General features: G+C 44.9%; 1 protein-coding gene across 1 annotated transcript; it reads right to left on the bottom strand.

The window, feature by feature from the left end:
* Nucleotides 1–7,239: 7,239 nt before the first annotated feature.
* LOC146069387 (vomeronasal type-2 receptor 26-like) lies at nt 7,240–15,278 on the bottom strand. Its single transcript, XM_083179310.1, has 3 exons — nt 15,270–15,278; nt 14,287–14,407; nt 7,240–8,156 (listed from the first exon to the last, which is right to left on the bottom strand). The coding sequence occupies exons 1-3, from the start codon at nt 15,276–15,278 to the stop codon at nt 7,240–7,242; spliced, it is 1,047 nt and encodes a 348-aa protein (XP_083035436.1).
* Between the last annotated feature and the right edge of the window lie 309 nt (nt 15,279–15,587).

Genomic DNA, 15,587 nt, shown 5'->3' on the forward strand with positions numbered 1-15,587 from the left:
CGATCCCGATCCCGGGATTGGCCACCCTAGCTATAAGTTGCCAGCCAGCCCCTGCATGTATGGTACTTAAATTTGATAGGCTTGCCTGAAGACAGGATTTTTAGGGAACGCTTGAAAGTTTGGAGGATGGTAGAGAGTTTTATTGTGCATGGAAGGGCATTCCATAGGGTAGGAGCAGCCCAATGAAAGTCCTGTAATAGTGAATGTGAGAAAATAATTCATGCAGAAGACAGGCGCAGATCTAGTGCAGAGTGGAGTGGTGGAGTTTGGAGATATATTGTGATAAGTAAAAAAGATATACATTAGGGCAGAGTGAAAAAGTTGAAATTGAGAAATTCAAAACCAGCTAGGGTGGAAAAGTTGTTACTTGAATAAGAAATGTGCAAAAGTGTTATGCTCTAAGTCAATATCTTCTGTTCTGGCATGACACCTACATTTTTGCTATTTAAATGAAAATATTGAACCATATGAAGAAGCTCCAATCTAGTTAAAATTACATCAGGACGTCTTAGAGTGGTTATTTCATATACTTTAGCATAGTAAAAAGAGTACGAGCTTGTCCTAGTGCAAAAGTTACTGACCATTGTGGAAGAAAAACATTTTTTTTCACACTGGTCCCGCCCCCTGTGTGACTTGCCTGTTTATTTCTTTAGTCATTTTTGTCTTGAGCAGCGGTTTTATGTAATTGAAGCGCTTCTTCAGCGCTTATGGTTGCTAATGGCATTCACAGCCAGAACATATTAGTGTGTGTATTATCTTTCCCAAGAAAGCGGTTAAATAGGGGCACAACGGCTCTGATAAGGACAGAATTTCCCATCTCCTCCTCACCCTCCTCCCCCTTCTCCTCTGCAGCATCCTCATCCGGGCCACCAACACCCTTCTCCTCCTGTCAGTCTACCTCAGACATGTTCAGTATGCCTCCTCCTGCTCCTCATCATGCTGTGTGGCAAACAAGTCTTCCTGGGTGTTGCTGTAGCTGGTTGCAGCAACAGCCTCCTACTGCTTCTCCTGTTGTGGCTGCTCCTCCTACCTCCTCCCTTGCACTGCCTTCCTTGGCACCACGCTGGCTCTGTCACTGCTGATCTCTCTTTATCTCTTTCCTGCTCTCCTCACTACCTTTCAAAGGTCAAAATGGTGCCAGACCACTTTCATATACATATTCTAGGAGAACAGGTCATAAAATTGTGCCAAATCGCACCATATCACATTTCCCAGCTGTTAATTTGCATCCCAATAAATAGCTTTTTTTTTTTTTTATTGTCAATTTGAGAAAATGCAATAAGGTCTGAATTCAGAACCTTACTAAAAAATCACAATCTATTAAATATCACCCATTGAGTTTAAGGTGGTGAGAAGATGGCAGAGACATTGAGAGACAAAGATAGTGATGATGAGGTGGAATCAAAGAAGCAAACACTGAAAGAACAATCAGATAGGTAAGATGAGCACCAGGAAATGGCTGTATCATTAAGACCTAGGGAGTGCAGTGTTTGTATGAGGAGAGTGTGATCAACAGTGTCAAATGCAGTGGAAAGTTCTAGAAGAATTAGTAGTGAGTAATGGCCTTTAGATTTAGCAGTAATCAAGTCATTCACCACTTAGTCAGTGCTGTCTCTGTGGAGTGTTGGGAGCGAAAGCCTGACTGAAGTGGGTCTAATAGGGTGTTAGAGTTAAGAAAGTTTGTGAGGCGACAGTATTAGAGTCTCTTGAGTAGCTTGGAGAGGCATGGGAGCTGAGAGATAGGACGGTAGTTAGAGAGAGAGAGAGAGAGTTAGGGTCAGAATTGAGGTTTTTTTTCAGAATGGCATTAATCAGTGCATGTTTAAACAGAGGAGCAAAAGTACCAGCAGCAAGACAGATATTGCAGATTTTGTTTAATGACTTGTAGGTAAAGGTAGGTAGGTGAAGGTATAGGATTGGAAGGAGAGGCAGTAGTGTAGGGGAATAAGAAGAGCGTGGATACTTCCATTTCAAATGAAGAAAAAGTGCCAGAAGGTGAGTCATTTAGTGGCTGTGGAAGAGCATACCATCTCATATCTGATGTTATCAATCTTGTCCTTAAAGTAGGTTGAGGAGAAGGGGAAGTGTACAGAAGAGAGTTAAATGTGTTAAAAAGTTGCTTAGGGTTGGTGGCATGAGAAAAGATGAGAGATTGGAAGTAAGTTTGCTTGGCAGTGTCCAAAGCATTGTGGTAGGAGTTTACGCAACTGGCATTCTACTTTACATGACTGATTTCATAGTTGTTTTGTTTATTTGGAGATCCAATGGCTGGCATTGTGTGGGGTGTAATGGGAAGCTGGAGCCACTTCAGGGCTTTTTCAAGAGTCTGATACAGATGAGAAACAGCAGAGTCAGGAGAGGTAAATGTAGAAATTGGTCAGAGCTGTTGTTGCAGAGAGGTAGAAAGTTGTGGAAATACTGTATAATAGCATTAGTATTTCTGCAGGTTAGAGGAGCGAGAGGGTAATGAGATTGTGATCAGTGAAAGGGAAAGGAGTGTTGGTAAACTCAGAGACTGAGCACAGCCTGGTGAATAAAAGATCAAGGCAGTGGCCTTCCTCATGAGTCTAGTAGTCAGATTACTGGGAGAGGCAGAGAGAGGAGGTTAGAGAGAGTTTAGAAGCATGCAGAGATTGGGGACTGTCAATAGTGATATTGAAGTCATCCAGGATTATGGTGGAGATGTCAGAGGATAAGTAGTGGGGGGAGTCAGGCAGAGCAAACTTCCAGAAATATAGTTTTGGGAAGCCCAGGTGGGCGATGAATAGCTGCCACATGCAGAGAGAATAAGGGAAAAAAATCATAATAGAGTGTACTTCAAATGATGTGACTGTGAGTGAAGCAACTGGTGGTAGAACTGTGTAGGTGAAGGATTGGGACAGTAATATTCCTACCCCACCTCCTTTACTGTTACCAGACCTCCCCAGATCACCATGTGACAGTGCTGCAGGGGAGACCAAGTCTAATTGTGTGAGCCAGGTTTCTGTAATAGCCATCAAGTTGATGTTGTCAGAGATGAAGAGGTCATGGATGGATGTTAATTTGTTGCAAACAGAGAGTGCATTTAATAGAGCACATTTAAGTATCTTGGTGGGTGGTGGGAGGCATGGGATATTTATAAGGTTTGATGAATTTCTACATGACTAGGAACCAGCTAAGTCTGAGTGGTTAGAGCCTGTATTTGGAATTTTTACCATTGAGCAATAGAAAGCTTCCTGACTAACTGTGTAACAGTCTGGCATGGAAGCAGTACTGTTGCAGAGCGTATTATGATACAGAGGCCCTTATTCTAGTTGACTCGGATGGATGCGTATTTCGGATGGCCACAGAGTGTTCTTAGCCCCTCCTACCGTACGGATCGCTCACACTGTCCGAATGCAGTAAGATACCGAGCGAATGGACCACGAGTGGATGTTTCATGTGAACACCTCCCCCATCTGTGGGAACCTCCCCCATTCTCCGATGGTCGCCGACCATTGAATGATGGACCGAGCGGTCTGGCAGCCCCGAGTGCTCCAGACCACTCAGACATTTTTCCATGTGAAAGCAGGGATATGGGCAGCCAACTGACATCCGGCTAAGTCAGCTGTCCATCCCCCACACGTGCGTCACGGCCAGATTACCATACATACGCAGCGTTTTAAAGGGAACGTCCATGAAACGTGGGGCGTATGCATATGGTAATGAGCCCAAACAGCCCCTCTCCACCCCCTGCTCGGATGGATCTGTACGATCATTTTCTGCACGTAATTCACGCAGTGTTCAGACGTGCGAGGCATTCGCACATGCGCAGAAATGCCACTGCACATGCGCAAACACAATACTTCGGCCGTCCGACCGAACACGCAGCCGTCCGACTCAATCAGAATAAGGGCCAGAGAGTGGTGAAAACTGCTCAGTGTATTATAGGGATTCCCCTTCTGGCCATAGAGGATGTTCAGTGGAGACGCTGTTTGCGCCACACTCGCAGCATTATTACAAACTATCCCTCTCATCCGGGAAAAGAACTTTTTACACTGTTGCCGCCTGGAAAACGCTTTAGGTGTCTTAGGACTAGAACTAGTAGAATGAGGAATAGTTTCTTTTCTAGGGTCGTCTTGATGATGAATTCTGCATTTTGTTAATTTTAATAGTTTTTTCTTTTACTCCTCTTTGTGTACAATAATACTATATTGTTAAATTCTGTGTCTTTATTGGAAGCAAAACTAAATTTTGTTGCCCTCTACTTGTGTTTGGGCAATGACAATAAAGTGAATCCAATCTCACCTAATGTCACCAGCTAATAAGTTTCATGTTCGCTGCTAGGGGTTACCTGCTCATTGCCTGGGGGTTACATGCTCATTGTTTGTTGCTTGGGGTATCATGCTTGTTACCAGTTGTTTCATGTTCATTGCCAGGGGTTACCTGCTCATTGTCTGGGGGTTACATGCATGTTTCAGTGGCTTAACTAGAAATTTTGTGCCCCATTGCCCAACAAGTTTCTATGTTGGGTATGTAAGTGACCCCCCCCCCCCCATACATTATTGTTTATTGTTTTACCTACATGCTTATTTCCATGGGTATTTAGTTAAAGTGGTTTCCTACTCATTGCAATGGGTTACCTGCTTGTTGCCAGGGGTTTCTTGCTAATTGCCAGGTATTTCATGCTCCTTGCCAGGGGTTAAATGTTTGTCAGGGGATACATGCTCATGCCAGGAGGTAGCTGATCACAGTGTGCCTGTGCTTCCGAAATCTGGCACTTCTGGTAGTGTTGTGTGCAGTGCCCTCCCATGACAGATGCTAGAGGTCCAGGAGGTCCTCTTGCATCTGTCTCCTCTAAGATAGGTGTTTTTGGCGGGCCATCTGCATGGAATCTGCCTCAACACTGCCCCCTGTGGTGCCATTTCCCCATGCTACCGCTTGAGCATTGGTTGCATTGTTACACCACTGGGGAGTTTGCTAATAAGTGTGGTAGGGAATTACAGTTGGAAGACCAGTAGCAACAAGCAAGGAATAGATGTGGAGGGGTAAAATTCATAAAAAAAAAGTCTAAAAATTAAAACTAGTGATGTTGCCCATAGCAACCAGATCAGATTTTCTATAATTTTTCTGTTGAATCCTAGAAAATGATAAAAATAATTTGATTGGTTGCTATTGGTTGCTACATCATCTCTTTTCATTTTTGGAAGCTTTAGTACAGATGGAGAGGCACTTATTCAACCCACCAATACGCCTGAGTATTCTGTCTCGGTGCGCTGTTTGCCGAGATGAGGACGCGCGAGTGTCTCACATGCACGTGTGTCCAAATGCCATCCTGGAATGCTCTGACATGGTGGGAGATTCAATAAGTGCGGTTTCATCTGTAACATTACCCTGGAGAATCTGAGACAATAGAAAAAAATATAGATAGGTATACAGATGGAGCCCTTCTCATTCAGTGGGGGTCTAGCGGTTGGATCACCAACCACCAGCCCCCACAAGCCGCTGGATGGGGATGCATGCGCTTGAGACCCTTGCGCGTCCCTTTCCAATGGAGCTCACCGTCGGTCCCCGCCGCCTCCTTGTCGCTGTCCACCAGTCCCCACCACTTCCCCCTAACCCTGCCCATCTCCCTGAAGCAGAGATGGGCAGGGTTCGCGTCCCCCGCCGCCCTAAAACTGGGATGCACGTGTGAAATGCTCGCGCATCCCAGTCAGATTGAGCGACACTACGCCGGCGATCACCAGTGGAGGCATTCTGGCGAGCCCGTTGCTGGCTGAGAGGCACTCCATCTCTATTTAACTGGAGGTATACGGTCATAAGGACGACACATTCTAAGGTCGACATACATTGGGGCAACCACTGAAGGTCAACAGGCCTTAAGTCAACACATAAAAGGTCAACATGGCTGTTGACCTTGACCTTGACAAAGACCAGAATTGGTAGAAACGCGTTGGTGAGCAGCTGGAGGATACCGTTCGTGGGGAGAAGGAGAGAGCCAGACACGGACAGACTGAACCGCCCGGTGTAATCACACAATACTCCTGTTTACATCTCGAAGCTGTGTGCCCATCTAAAAGCTGCAAGCGCAGGCAGCAATAGACGGAGGGGTGATTTACGGCTATTGGACATCAGAGCCGGACACCCTTAATTGGAAAACCTGCACGGAGAAACACTTAAAGGAGGTGAAGCCGCAGTGGGTGAAGCCGCAGTGGCAGTGCGGTCCTCCGTTTTGTGCTATCCGGATATAGGTGACCCAGTCGGGGAAATAGTAAGGGGATTTGACCAGAGTGGCAGTATGGTCTTATTACCCTGAAAGTACCCATCCAGAAATCCTGCACGGGATACATCAGCGGGGGAGCCTTAAAGGGAAAGTGAATTACTGCAGTGGCACTGCGGCTTCCTGACCTAAAGTGCTGACCCTGAGACCACAGTGGACATCTGTCGACATATGGGGAAGTTGTAAGGGCTGAATGCAGTGGCAGAGCAGCTCCCCAGCCCTGAAGTTCCCAATACATCTTGTCCATTTACCACAAAGATCCGACATGTAGTCTGGAATACACCGTGTGTCATGTCTCCAAGAATCTGGTGAGCTACCTTTAAAAATTCTCCCATACAAGGAATATTGTACTTTTTAAACATTTTTTTCTGTGTATTTTTTATGCGAGACTTTTTGTCCCCTTTTCTTTAATTGTTTTTGTATTAATAAAGTGTCTGTATTTTTTCATGACGGATTTGAAGAGTGAACTTTCTTTTGAAAACTTCCATTAAATCTAAAACATATTGTCCAGCGCTGTAGAAATATTCCCATATTTCCTGGAACCACTTGTATGGCTGTCGACCTGACAGGGTCAAAAGGTCAAGACATGCTTAGTTCGAGATAAGGAAGGTTGATAGTCAAAAAGTTGACAGGTTTTTCCCTTTTTTTGAGATGACATAGGGTACTTTATGCCCTACCGTCCACTAAGGTGTGGAAGGAGAATATAATAGGGGGCTGAGTGTAGCGAGGCACTGAGCCCGAAACATGGTGAGTGGAGGGAGCCATGTGTGAGGACGTGGTGCACGTTTTTGATGACCATGTCGACTGTTGACATTTGGGACAAAAAAATGAAAATCTCATGTCAACCTTTGAACTGTTGACCTTCCCAATGTCGACCTAATGCATGTGTTGACCTTTTGACCATATCAAACTTTTTCATGTGTCGAACTAAGGCCTGTCGAACTTCAGTGGTCGATCCAATATATGTCAACCTTAATTTGGTTGACCCAAGGACCCATGCCCTAACTGAATGTCTGCAATGATTTTTTTCCTAGTAAAGTACTCTTTGAATTTAAGTCTGGCTTCACCAGTATGATGTAACATTTGGGATAAAATATACAGCCCAATATTCCAATACTGGAAGACATTATAGCAAATATCTCTACCAGCACTGTGCCTTTCCCAGTGACACTCATATACGCCGGGATAAAAGCCACCCAGACACTGCAGAACACCAGCATGCTGAAAGTGATGTATTTGGCCTCATTAAAGCTATCTGGCAAGTTCCTGGCCAGGAAAGCTGCAATGAAACTCACAGCTGCGAGAAGCCCCATGTAACCCAGCATCATGGAAAATGCCAATATTGAGCCTTCATTACACTGTATAATAATCTTCTCAAGATACGTGTAACTGTTACTTTCTGGAAATGGAGGTGCTATACATAGCCAAATGATACTAATTACTACTTGGATACAAGAACAAATGATGACCACACAGTTGGTAATTTTGACTCCAATAAATTTTCTCCAAGAAGTTCCAGGTTTGGTGGCTGTGAAAGCCAAGTAGACCATTATAGTCTTGGCCAGGATGCAAGAGATGGCTACTGAGAAGATGATCCCGAAGGTGGTCTGCCGGAGCAGGCATGTTATATATACGGGACGTCCCAGAAACAGCAGGACACACAGGAAGCTCAGCATGATGGAGACCAGAAGAAGGAAACTCAGGTGCTGGTTATTAGCTTTGATGATTGGAGTGTCCCGGAATACAATGAAGATGAACAGGATAATAGAAGTTTTTATAAAACATAATACAGAAATAATGCAGACAGCTAGAGCTATGGGGTCATCAATGTAGGAGAGAAATTCAATAGGTTTTAGCACACACTGGTACTCCTCATTTGGCCACTGGTCCTCTGGGCACTTCTGGCATGATCTTTTGTCTAAAAAAATTACATTTAAAGAACAGTTTTAAATACTATTAATACCTTAAAAACATCATTATGAATTTTGATGTTACAAAGAACATTAGAGAATAAAAAAATATTGGTTGTCATAGGCGAGCGCACATAGAGTGTTAGGGGTGCACAGGCACCCCCTAATGCTGTGCCCACCCTTATATACTTTTGCTTTTAACAACTGGTATTCCATTAAAACAAGCACCCATCAATCAAGTATGTGTGTTTTGCATTGTTAATTGTACTAGACCATTGTCATATCACTACATACCTGCATCATCCATATATGTTTATGACTTTATTTGCATGTACTTTTACACAGAGTAATTTGAAGATTAAAACTGAACTAGGCAGAAGATTATGGTGTGGCTGAGAGACTTTTTATATTGTAGCGAGTGCGAATAGCTGATGGTAGACACGTCTGATTGGTGGTGTTAGACACACCCAAGTGTTAATGATTATTATTATTAATAAACAACACAAGGTATGCAGTGTTATACATAGGGAATCCAATGATACAGTCTAACAATAAGACAACATGGTAATAAATATGAACCACTACAGCTCTTAATACAGGTATGGAGTTATGCTCCCAGTATTTTATTCCACGGTGCCTCTTACAACAACCTCCACCTTCTCTGTCCACCATACTCTCTGCTCTTGCCTTTGCCTCTTATCGCAAATCCAAAATTGACTCTTTACGACAGATAATCAGCAACAAGTCACCTTCTTTCCCTTACCACCCTACCCCATGCCTTTTGTCAACTCTGAAATCCTTTTCCAATGTATCTGGTGAGAAGGTCATAACCATCATCTACACACTTGTACCTATAACCTCCTGCCTCCAACACTACCTATCTCATTATGCATTTTCCAATCTGACCCACCTCCTTAATTTCTCCCTCTCATCAAAAATGTATCCTTCTGCCTTCAAACATGCTCTCATCTCTCGAAAAACCTTTAGTCCAAATACCCTCTCGAACTACTGACCCTTCGCTATCCTTCCTTATGCCTCAAAACTTCTTGAGCATACTGTCTACAACATCTTACTGTGTTTCTTTCCTCACACTCCCTGCTTGACCCATACTAGTCTGTCTTCTCCACTCCACCTCCATGCAGCCAAATCTAAGGGCCACTACTTTCTGCTTTTTCTTCTTGACCTCCGCTTTCAACACTCTGGACCATGTTCTCCTTCTTAAAATACATCACACCATTTCTATTTTTGTTTTGATTTTTAAAATTCTTAAGTGTGGCACAGCGGCAGCGTGGGTGAAGTGTGGATGGGAGGTAACACGGACTGACCAGATTTGATACCATGGAGGAATCGCAATGGCATACAGGCATGGATGCAGCCCTGACAGTTTCATCCCTGCCAGGAGTGGATGGTGCCACAACCCCCATTTTGTTTAGGTATATTTATTTCATTTGAAACAGCAGTGGCAGCCAGAGCTCTGCCTCTCGCAGTTGATGAGTAGTGATGTCTCCCCCTGCACCTTGTCACACTGCCGAATTGGACTGCTGGGTCTATGGATTCCTTCTTTGGGGCTGTGGGATGCGGCACTGTGATCATGAGGTTATGCCTTGAAATCTCCAGCTGCAGGAATCAGGAGATTAAATTGCATGCCAGTAAGAGCAGGAAGATGCAGTCACATTGACTTTTGGTAGCAGAGCTTGGGGTGTATATTTGAGGTGGCTGCCTTAGAGCTGTGCATGGCGGTAAGTGTCTCTCCCTCCCCTCTTTATCTAAATAATACTCCAGTTCGAAAATTATGAGGAGAGGTTCTGGTCCCTGCATATCTTGTCCATATAGGGCCCCATTATTTAGATGATAGCTGGTAGTGTGAACAGTAAGGACACCATGATCTCAGGAAGGGGGGGGGGGGGTTTAGTGTAATCAACGTGTACTAGGAGCTGCCAATATGTACTAAGAGGGGGTCAGTGCATTGGTGTGGTATGACAGCCCTTTAGTTGGGAATCCAACAGTCGATATACCAACATCTGAATCCCGACCACTTCTACTCCGACAGGGGGAAAGCGCAGAGAAGCCCCTTGCTCACAGGTTTTCTTCTCCATCTATGGAGATTGTGGACCCCCAAGATGGAGAATAGCCCTGTCAGTTGGGATCTCAACTGTCGGCATTTGAACAGTCAGGAGTCTGATGTAAGTAATACTGACCATCTGGATCATGACTGTAGGGACGTCATCCAGCACCCCAATGCATGCATGAGATGATGACTGTAGGGACGTCATCCAGCACCCCAATGCATGCATGGAAAGTGTTGAGACTGGTCTGTACATGCTGGGAGAGGAGGTGATGAGCACTGAGAAGGGTAGTTTGTGCTAGTAGAGGAGCACTGAGTACTGAGAGGGAGTCAGTGCATGATTAGCGAAGATGGTGAGTTCTTAGAGGTTAAGTGTATTCTCGAAAGGAGTAGGGTACTCAGAGAGGGTCAGTCAATGCATTAAGTGCAGAGAGGGTTAAGTATGTGTTTGGAGGGAGCGCATTGTTGAGCACTCAGAGGGGATCACTGTGTGCTGGGTGTGGGACAATGAGTGATGGGGTGCGTCAGCACATGAAGGAAGGTGTAATGCCATGCTAGAAGGGGGCTGGAAAGTTAGTACCTGAGGGTATAATAAGCTATATGCATCAACTAATGGGGTTTTCAGTTTAAAGTCAGTCTAGCTTCATGATTGCGATTAAAAATAATAGACAGCTGTAAGTATGCCCCCTGGGAAGCACTAGAAATTCCCACTCCAGGGGTGTGCTGCAGACAGGTGTCCTTACAATCTTTGGTGGGGCCTGCAATTTTACTATGGGGCCTCCAAAGTTCTTGTTACACCACTGCAGCTGAGAGCATGGAGCAGAGAGCCAGAGGGTATCCAGGAGTAGAGAGTTGGAGGTGAGCTGGGAGCAGTGAGCCATAAGCAGGGGGCATGGCCCTCCCAGAGGCCATGCCCCTGCCTGCTAACAATGCTACCTCCATTTCACAGGGGCCCGGCTGACCTGTCGGCGTGCCTGGGCAGCCCCATTGACTGAATTTTTCCAAAATGATTTCAAGCTGAAAGATCTGAACTGGAAGTCTGTTCAGATCCAATCTCCTCCTGAAGCTGGCCTGCATTTTGGTTCACTTCAGAACCACAAACTTTGTATGGATTCAGAGTAACCCCGATCGAGAGAGAAAAAGATGTAGTTGAACTCGTTGCCAACATATGGCAGTGTTTCGGAGACTAGACAAATATATATATATATATATATATATATATATATATAAAGCAGATAGGTCCGCACTCCCAATAAGGATAATAGACAACAGTGGGGTGCTTCACTTAAGGTACCACACGTGTACCTGCTGTCTGGTAGCCTCCATTCCGGCAGCATGCGGTATAGCCATATATAGGGACTGTATGTCCATAGTTACTAACCAGACCTCACTCGGAGGTAAAACAATTTGTTTGATCTTGTGTATGAAGTCAGGTGTGTCTCTTAGGTAACTCTGGGTGCCCTGCACCATTGGTTGAAGGAAACTGTCTATATAACGTGCCAAGGACTGTAGCACAGAACCCCTGGCCGAAATAATTGGTCAGCCAGGGGGCCTGTCCAGACCCTTGTGCACCTTAGGGATTGACACTGACCAACCTTATACTTGTCCTCTAAAAAAAATGTTTGGACAGGTCCTATACCATTGTACATATGTAAATAATTGATTTATGTTTTTTTTTATTTCTTTACTAGTTTTTTGTATATATTTGTGGAAGCATCGATTATCGTGTATTATTATGGCTGTTTTGGGGTGGCCTGATTGCGCCCCGATATTGGTTACAGGGGCTGACAGTTTGAGCCTTAACCCCTTTTTTTGTGTTTAAATATAAGTGACACATTGTACATATCTATGCCTGCCGGGAATCCCCCACTCCAGTATACCCTCTAATTTGACCTCTGCATCCTTATTCTCAACACTTTACAATATCGATAACACAGATGCCTGTCTTGATGGAACGCACTTTGTTGAAGTGACGGATCGGTGGAACGCACCAACGTCACCTGATGGCCCTGCACTGTCAGATATAGTTGACGGCCGCGTGGAACACACTACGCAGAAGTGACAGATCGGTGGAACGCACCGACGCCACTTCCGGGCCCCGCAGTTCCGGACTGAGCACCCACCCTACACAGTTGTAGTATGCTGGAGTTAAGGGGAAGTGACAGACCGGTGGAACGCACCGATGTCACTTCCGGGTCCTGTAGTTCCGTGCTGAACAAACTTTCTGTTCTGCTGCAATATGCTGGAGTTAAGGGGAAGTATCGGCAGACACAGGTATTGTAGTTGAGCCTTGTAGGCTCCTGTTGTTGTGCATAATTAAGTGTTATACAGCTGTCATGTATGAGTTTGATTAGTGACCTTTATTAGGGGTGCCCCAGGCTCAGCACACCACACTGCCTCCTGCACTGTTGCTGAGCTGTTGTGTCGCATTGATGCCTGTCTTGATAAAGGACTGTGTCCAGTCCGAAACGTCGACTTATTGTATGCTGTAATGGTGATGTATTAAACCACTTATCTCTGTTGAACTTCTGGAGTGTGCTCTCTCGGCTGATTTATCCAACGATTGGCCCACAGACATATATATATATATATAGGTACTCTTTACCTAGCATGGCGCCCATCGCGGCCATCGCGGGCATTGAATGCACTAAAAAATCGGGTGCGATGCGACCGTCGCGATGCCCGCGATTTCCCATAGGGAACAATGTTAAATGTCTCAATTTACCAGATTTTCCTGTTCAATGCCTCAATTGACCCGATTTTTCCATAGGAAACAATGTTAAATGGCCCACAGAGGCCAAATAGGCACCCTGAAGTGTGAAATGGCCCCCACAATTGTTAACGCCACCCCACGATCAACGTGAACCTGAAGCGTGGCGAGCGCAGCGAGCCCACGAGGGGCGGCGGTACGCGTCCTACGACCTTTTCATACCCCCACTATCCACGTCGGCGAGGAGTTGAGAATAGAATAGTGTGGCTAGCGACTTTCATTACTCATAAGCCACTTCCTGTTCCTGCCGTGTGCGTTCCATACCAAACACCACATGCGTTCCAACCCTCCAGCAGGAAGCTAATACCTCACTTCCGGCCATGACGGACAGGGACGGATACGGGAAACCCGCGCTGACTGAGGAGAAGAAGGGGCGGTAATTCACCTTATTTAAGGTAAGACACTGTACACATTTCGTTATTCACTGTTTTACCTGCCTTGACAAAGGAGCATATCACGCTCTGAAACGTTGGTGTCATCTTTGAATATACTAATTTGATTTGAAAACCCTTGGAGTGCCACCTTTTCTTGTCTATGCTATATATATATATATATATATATATATATATATATATATATATATATATATATATATATATATAGACAGTTGGGTTCTCAGGTTGGCACTCTGGTTAAAGATAAAACTGTTCCGGTGCCAGGCACATAATGTGGTTAATAGAAAGCACTCACCCCCTCGCAGAAAGGATTGGAGCCGGCACACAGTAGTAGGTGAAGAAAAAAAGGGTTTATTGCAATTACATCATTGCACAAAGAGACAGCTGCCGACCTGACAGCCGTTTCAACTGCATGTGAGCAGTTTTCATCAGAGGAAAACTGATGAAAACTGCTCACATGCAGTTGAAACGGCTGTCAGGTCGGCAGCTGTCTCTTTGTGCAATGATGTAATTGCAATAAACCCTTTTTTTCTTCACCTACTACTGTGTGCCAGCTCCAATCCTTTCTGCGAGGGGGTAAGTGCTTTCTATATATATATATATATATATATATATATATATATATATATATATATATATATATATATATATATATATATATATATATACTGTCCTGGGACGGCACTCCACACCGATGGCAGCGATGTTTCTCCCACCTAGGGAGTCAGCAATCAATCCGGTGCCCTCCGGGCTGACAGGTTGTCAGATATGTAGATGGACGTGGGGGCGGCGGCACTCGGAAATAAGACACAGCAGGCAATTTGTTCCTGATGTTTCGAGACCTCTAGGTCCCTTTATCAAAGGTGCATGTGAGAACCGATATATATATAGAGATAGATATTTCTCACCTGTGTCATTGGATATTTCTCCCTCTAAGCATTGCACACATTCAAAGCAGCAGTGGAACCCTCTGTTGGAAACTCTCCTAAATCCCAAGGGACAGTCTTGAGAACAAATAGATACAGGAATCTAGAATACAAAAATCAGAATCTCCTAAAACCAAAAGATTTAAGATTCCTCTACTTATTCAAAATATTTCTATGATGATCAATCATGATGAACTACTATACAAATATCATTATGCTCTTTCAAATAATCCATTAGACTTCAGAATTTTCTATATTTCTGTTGAAATCTGGCCACAACTACCTCAGTTCTAAACAATTACCAAATCAAACAAATGAGACAAAAGAAATTAGTCTTGGACATTGTCCTGGAGGGGTGAGGTACTGTATGCATTGCCAACCATTGGGATTCCAATGTCCATTTCTCCGACATCAGAATCTTGACTTTCAGTAGGCCGACAGTGGGACAAGTGCATTGGACCCCTTGGGTTCTATTCTCCCTCTATGGGGGTCGTGGACCCCCATGAGGAAAAATAGTCCCTCTCAGTCAGGATCCCGACTGTCGGGCATTTAGTAGAATGGCTGTAGAAGAGTTATCTGGCACCCAATTGGGAGGAATGTTACCACATTACTCTGTACAAAACAACTGTGTTATGTTGGTGGGTTTCCTTCCATGAAGTCCTTGCTTTAGGCCCTCCCACAACATTTTGATTTGAGAAGATGACCTGGGAGTCGGTAGAAGTGTTGACGGCCTGGGAGCCGGAGAGATACTTGTCGACGGCCTGGGAACCGTAGACGAGTGTTGACGGGCTGGGAGCCGGAGCAGTGTCGACAACCTGGGAGCCGATGACGGTTGTCAGCCTGGGAGCTGGAGGAGAGTCAACAGCCGGGGTGCCGATGATGGTTGTCAGCCTGGGAGGCTTGATTGTCTGCAGCTTGCAGCAACAGCAGCAGCACACAGAACCAGGAAGTATGCCTTGAGTTACCTGGACCATGTGACTAGTGCTGAACTCAGGGAGCCTCACTGGAGAGCATACACAGAACAGGAATTGTGACACAGAGACATCATGCCAGGGACTGCAGAGCACACCAGTGGTTGGTCTGCGGCGCAGAGTACACCAGCATGCCAGTCTAATGGGCAAACTGAGTGGCTGAATCAGTCTTTGAAACAGTATCTGCAATGCTTCATCTCTTAGTTACAGAACGATCGGGTGGATTGTCTTTCCATGGCAGAATTTGCATACAACAATGCGGTGCATTCAGCCTCCAAAGTTTCACCCTGTTTCACAGTTTATGGTTACAAT

This window comes from Crinia signifera, chromosome 1 (assembly GCF_055691185.1).
Source record: "Crinia signifera chromosome 1, ASM5569118v1, whole genome shotgun sequence".
Taxonomy (NCBI): Eukaryota; Metazoa; Chordata; class Amphibia; order Anura; family Myobatrachidae; genus Crinia; species Crinia signifera.

Coding starts and splice junctions, on each gene's coding strand:
- LOC146069387 (XM_083179310.1), bottom strand. Junction 8,157..14,286: donor AGAAATATCCAATGACACAG/GTGAGAAATATC, acceptor TAATTTTTTTAG/ACAAAAGATCATGCCAGAAG.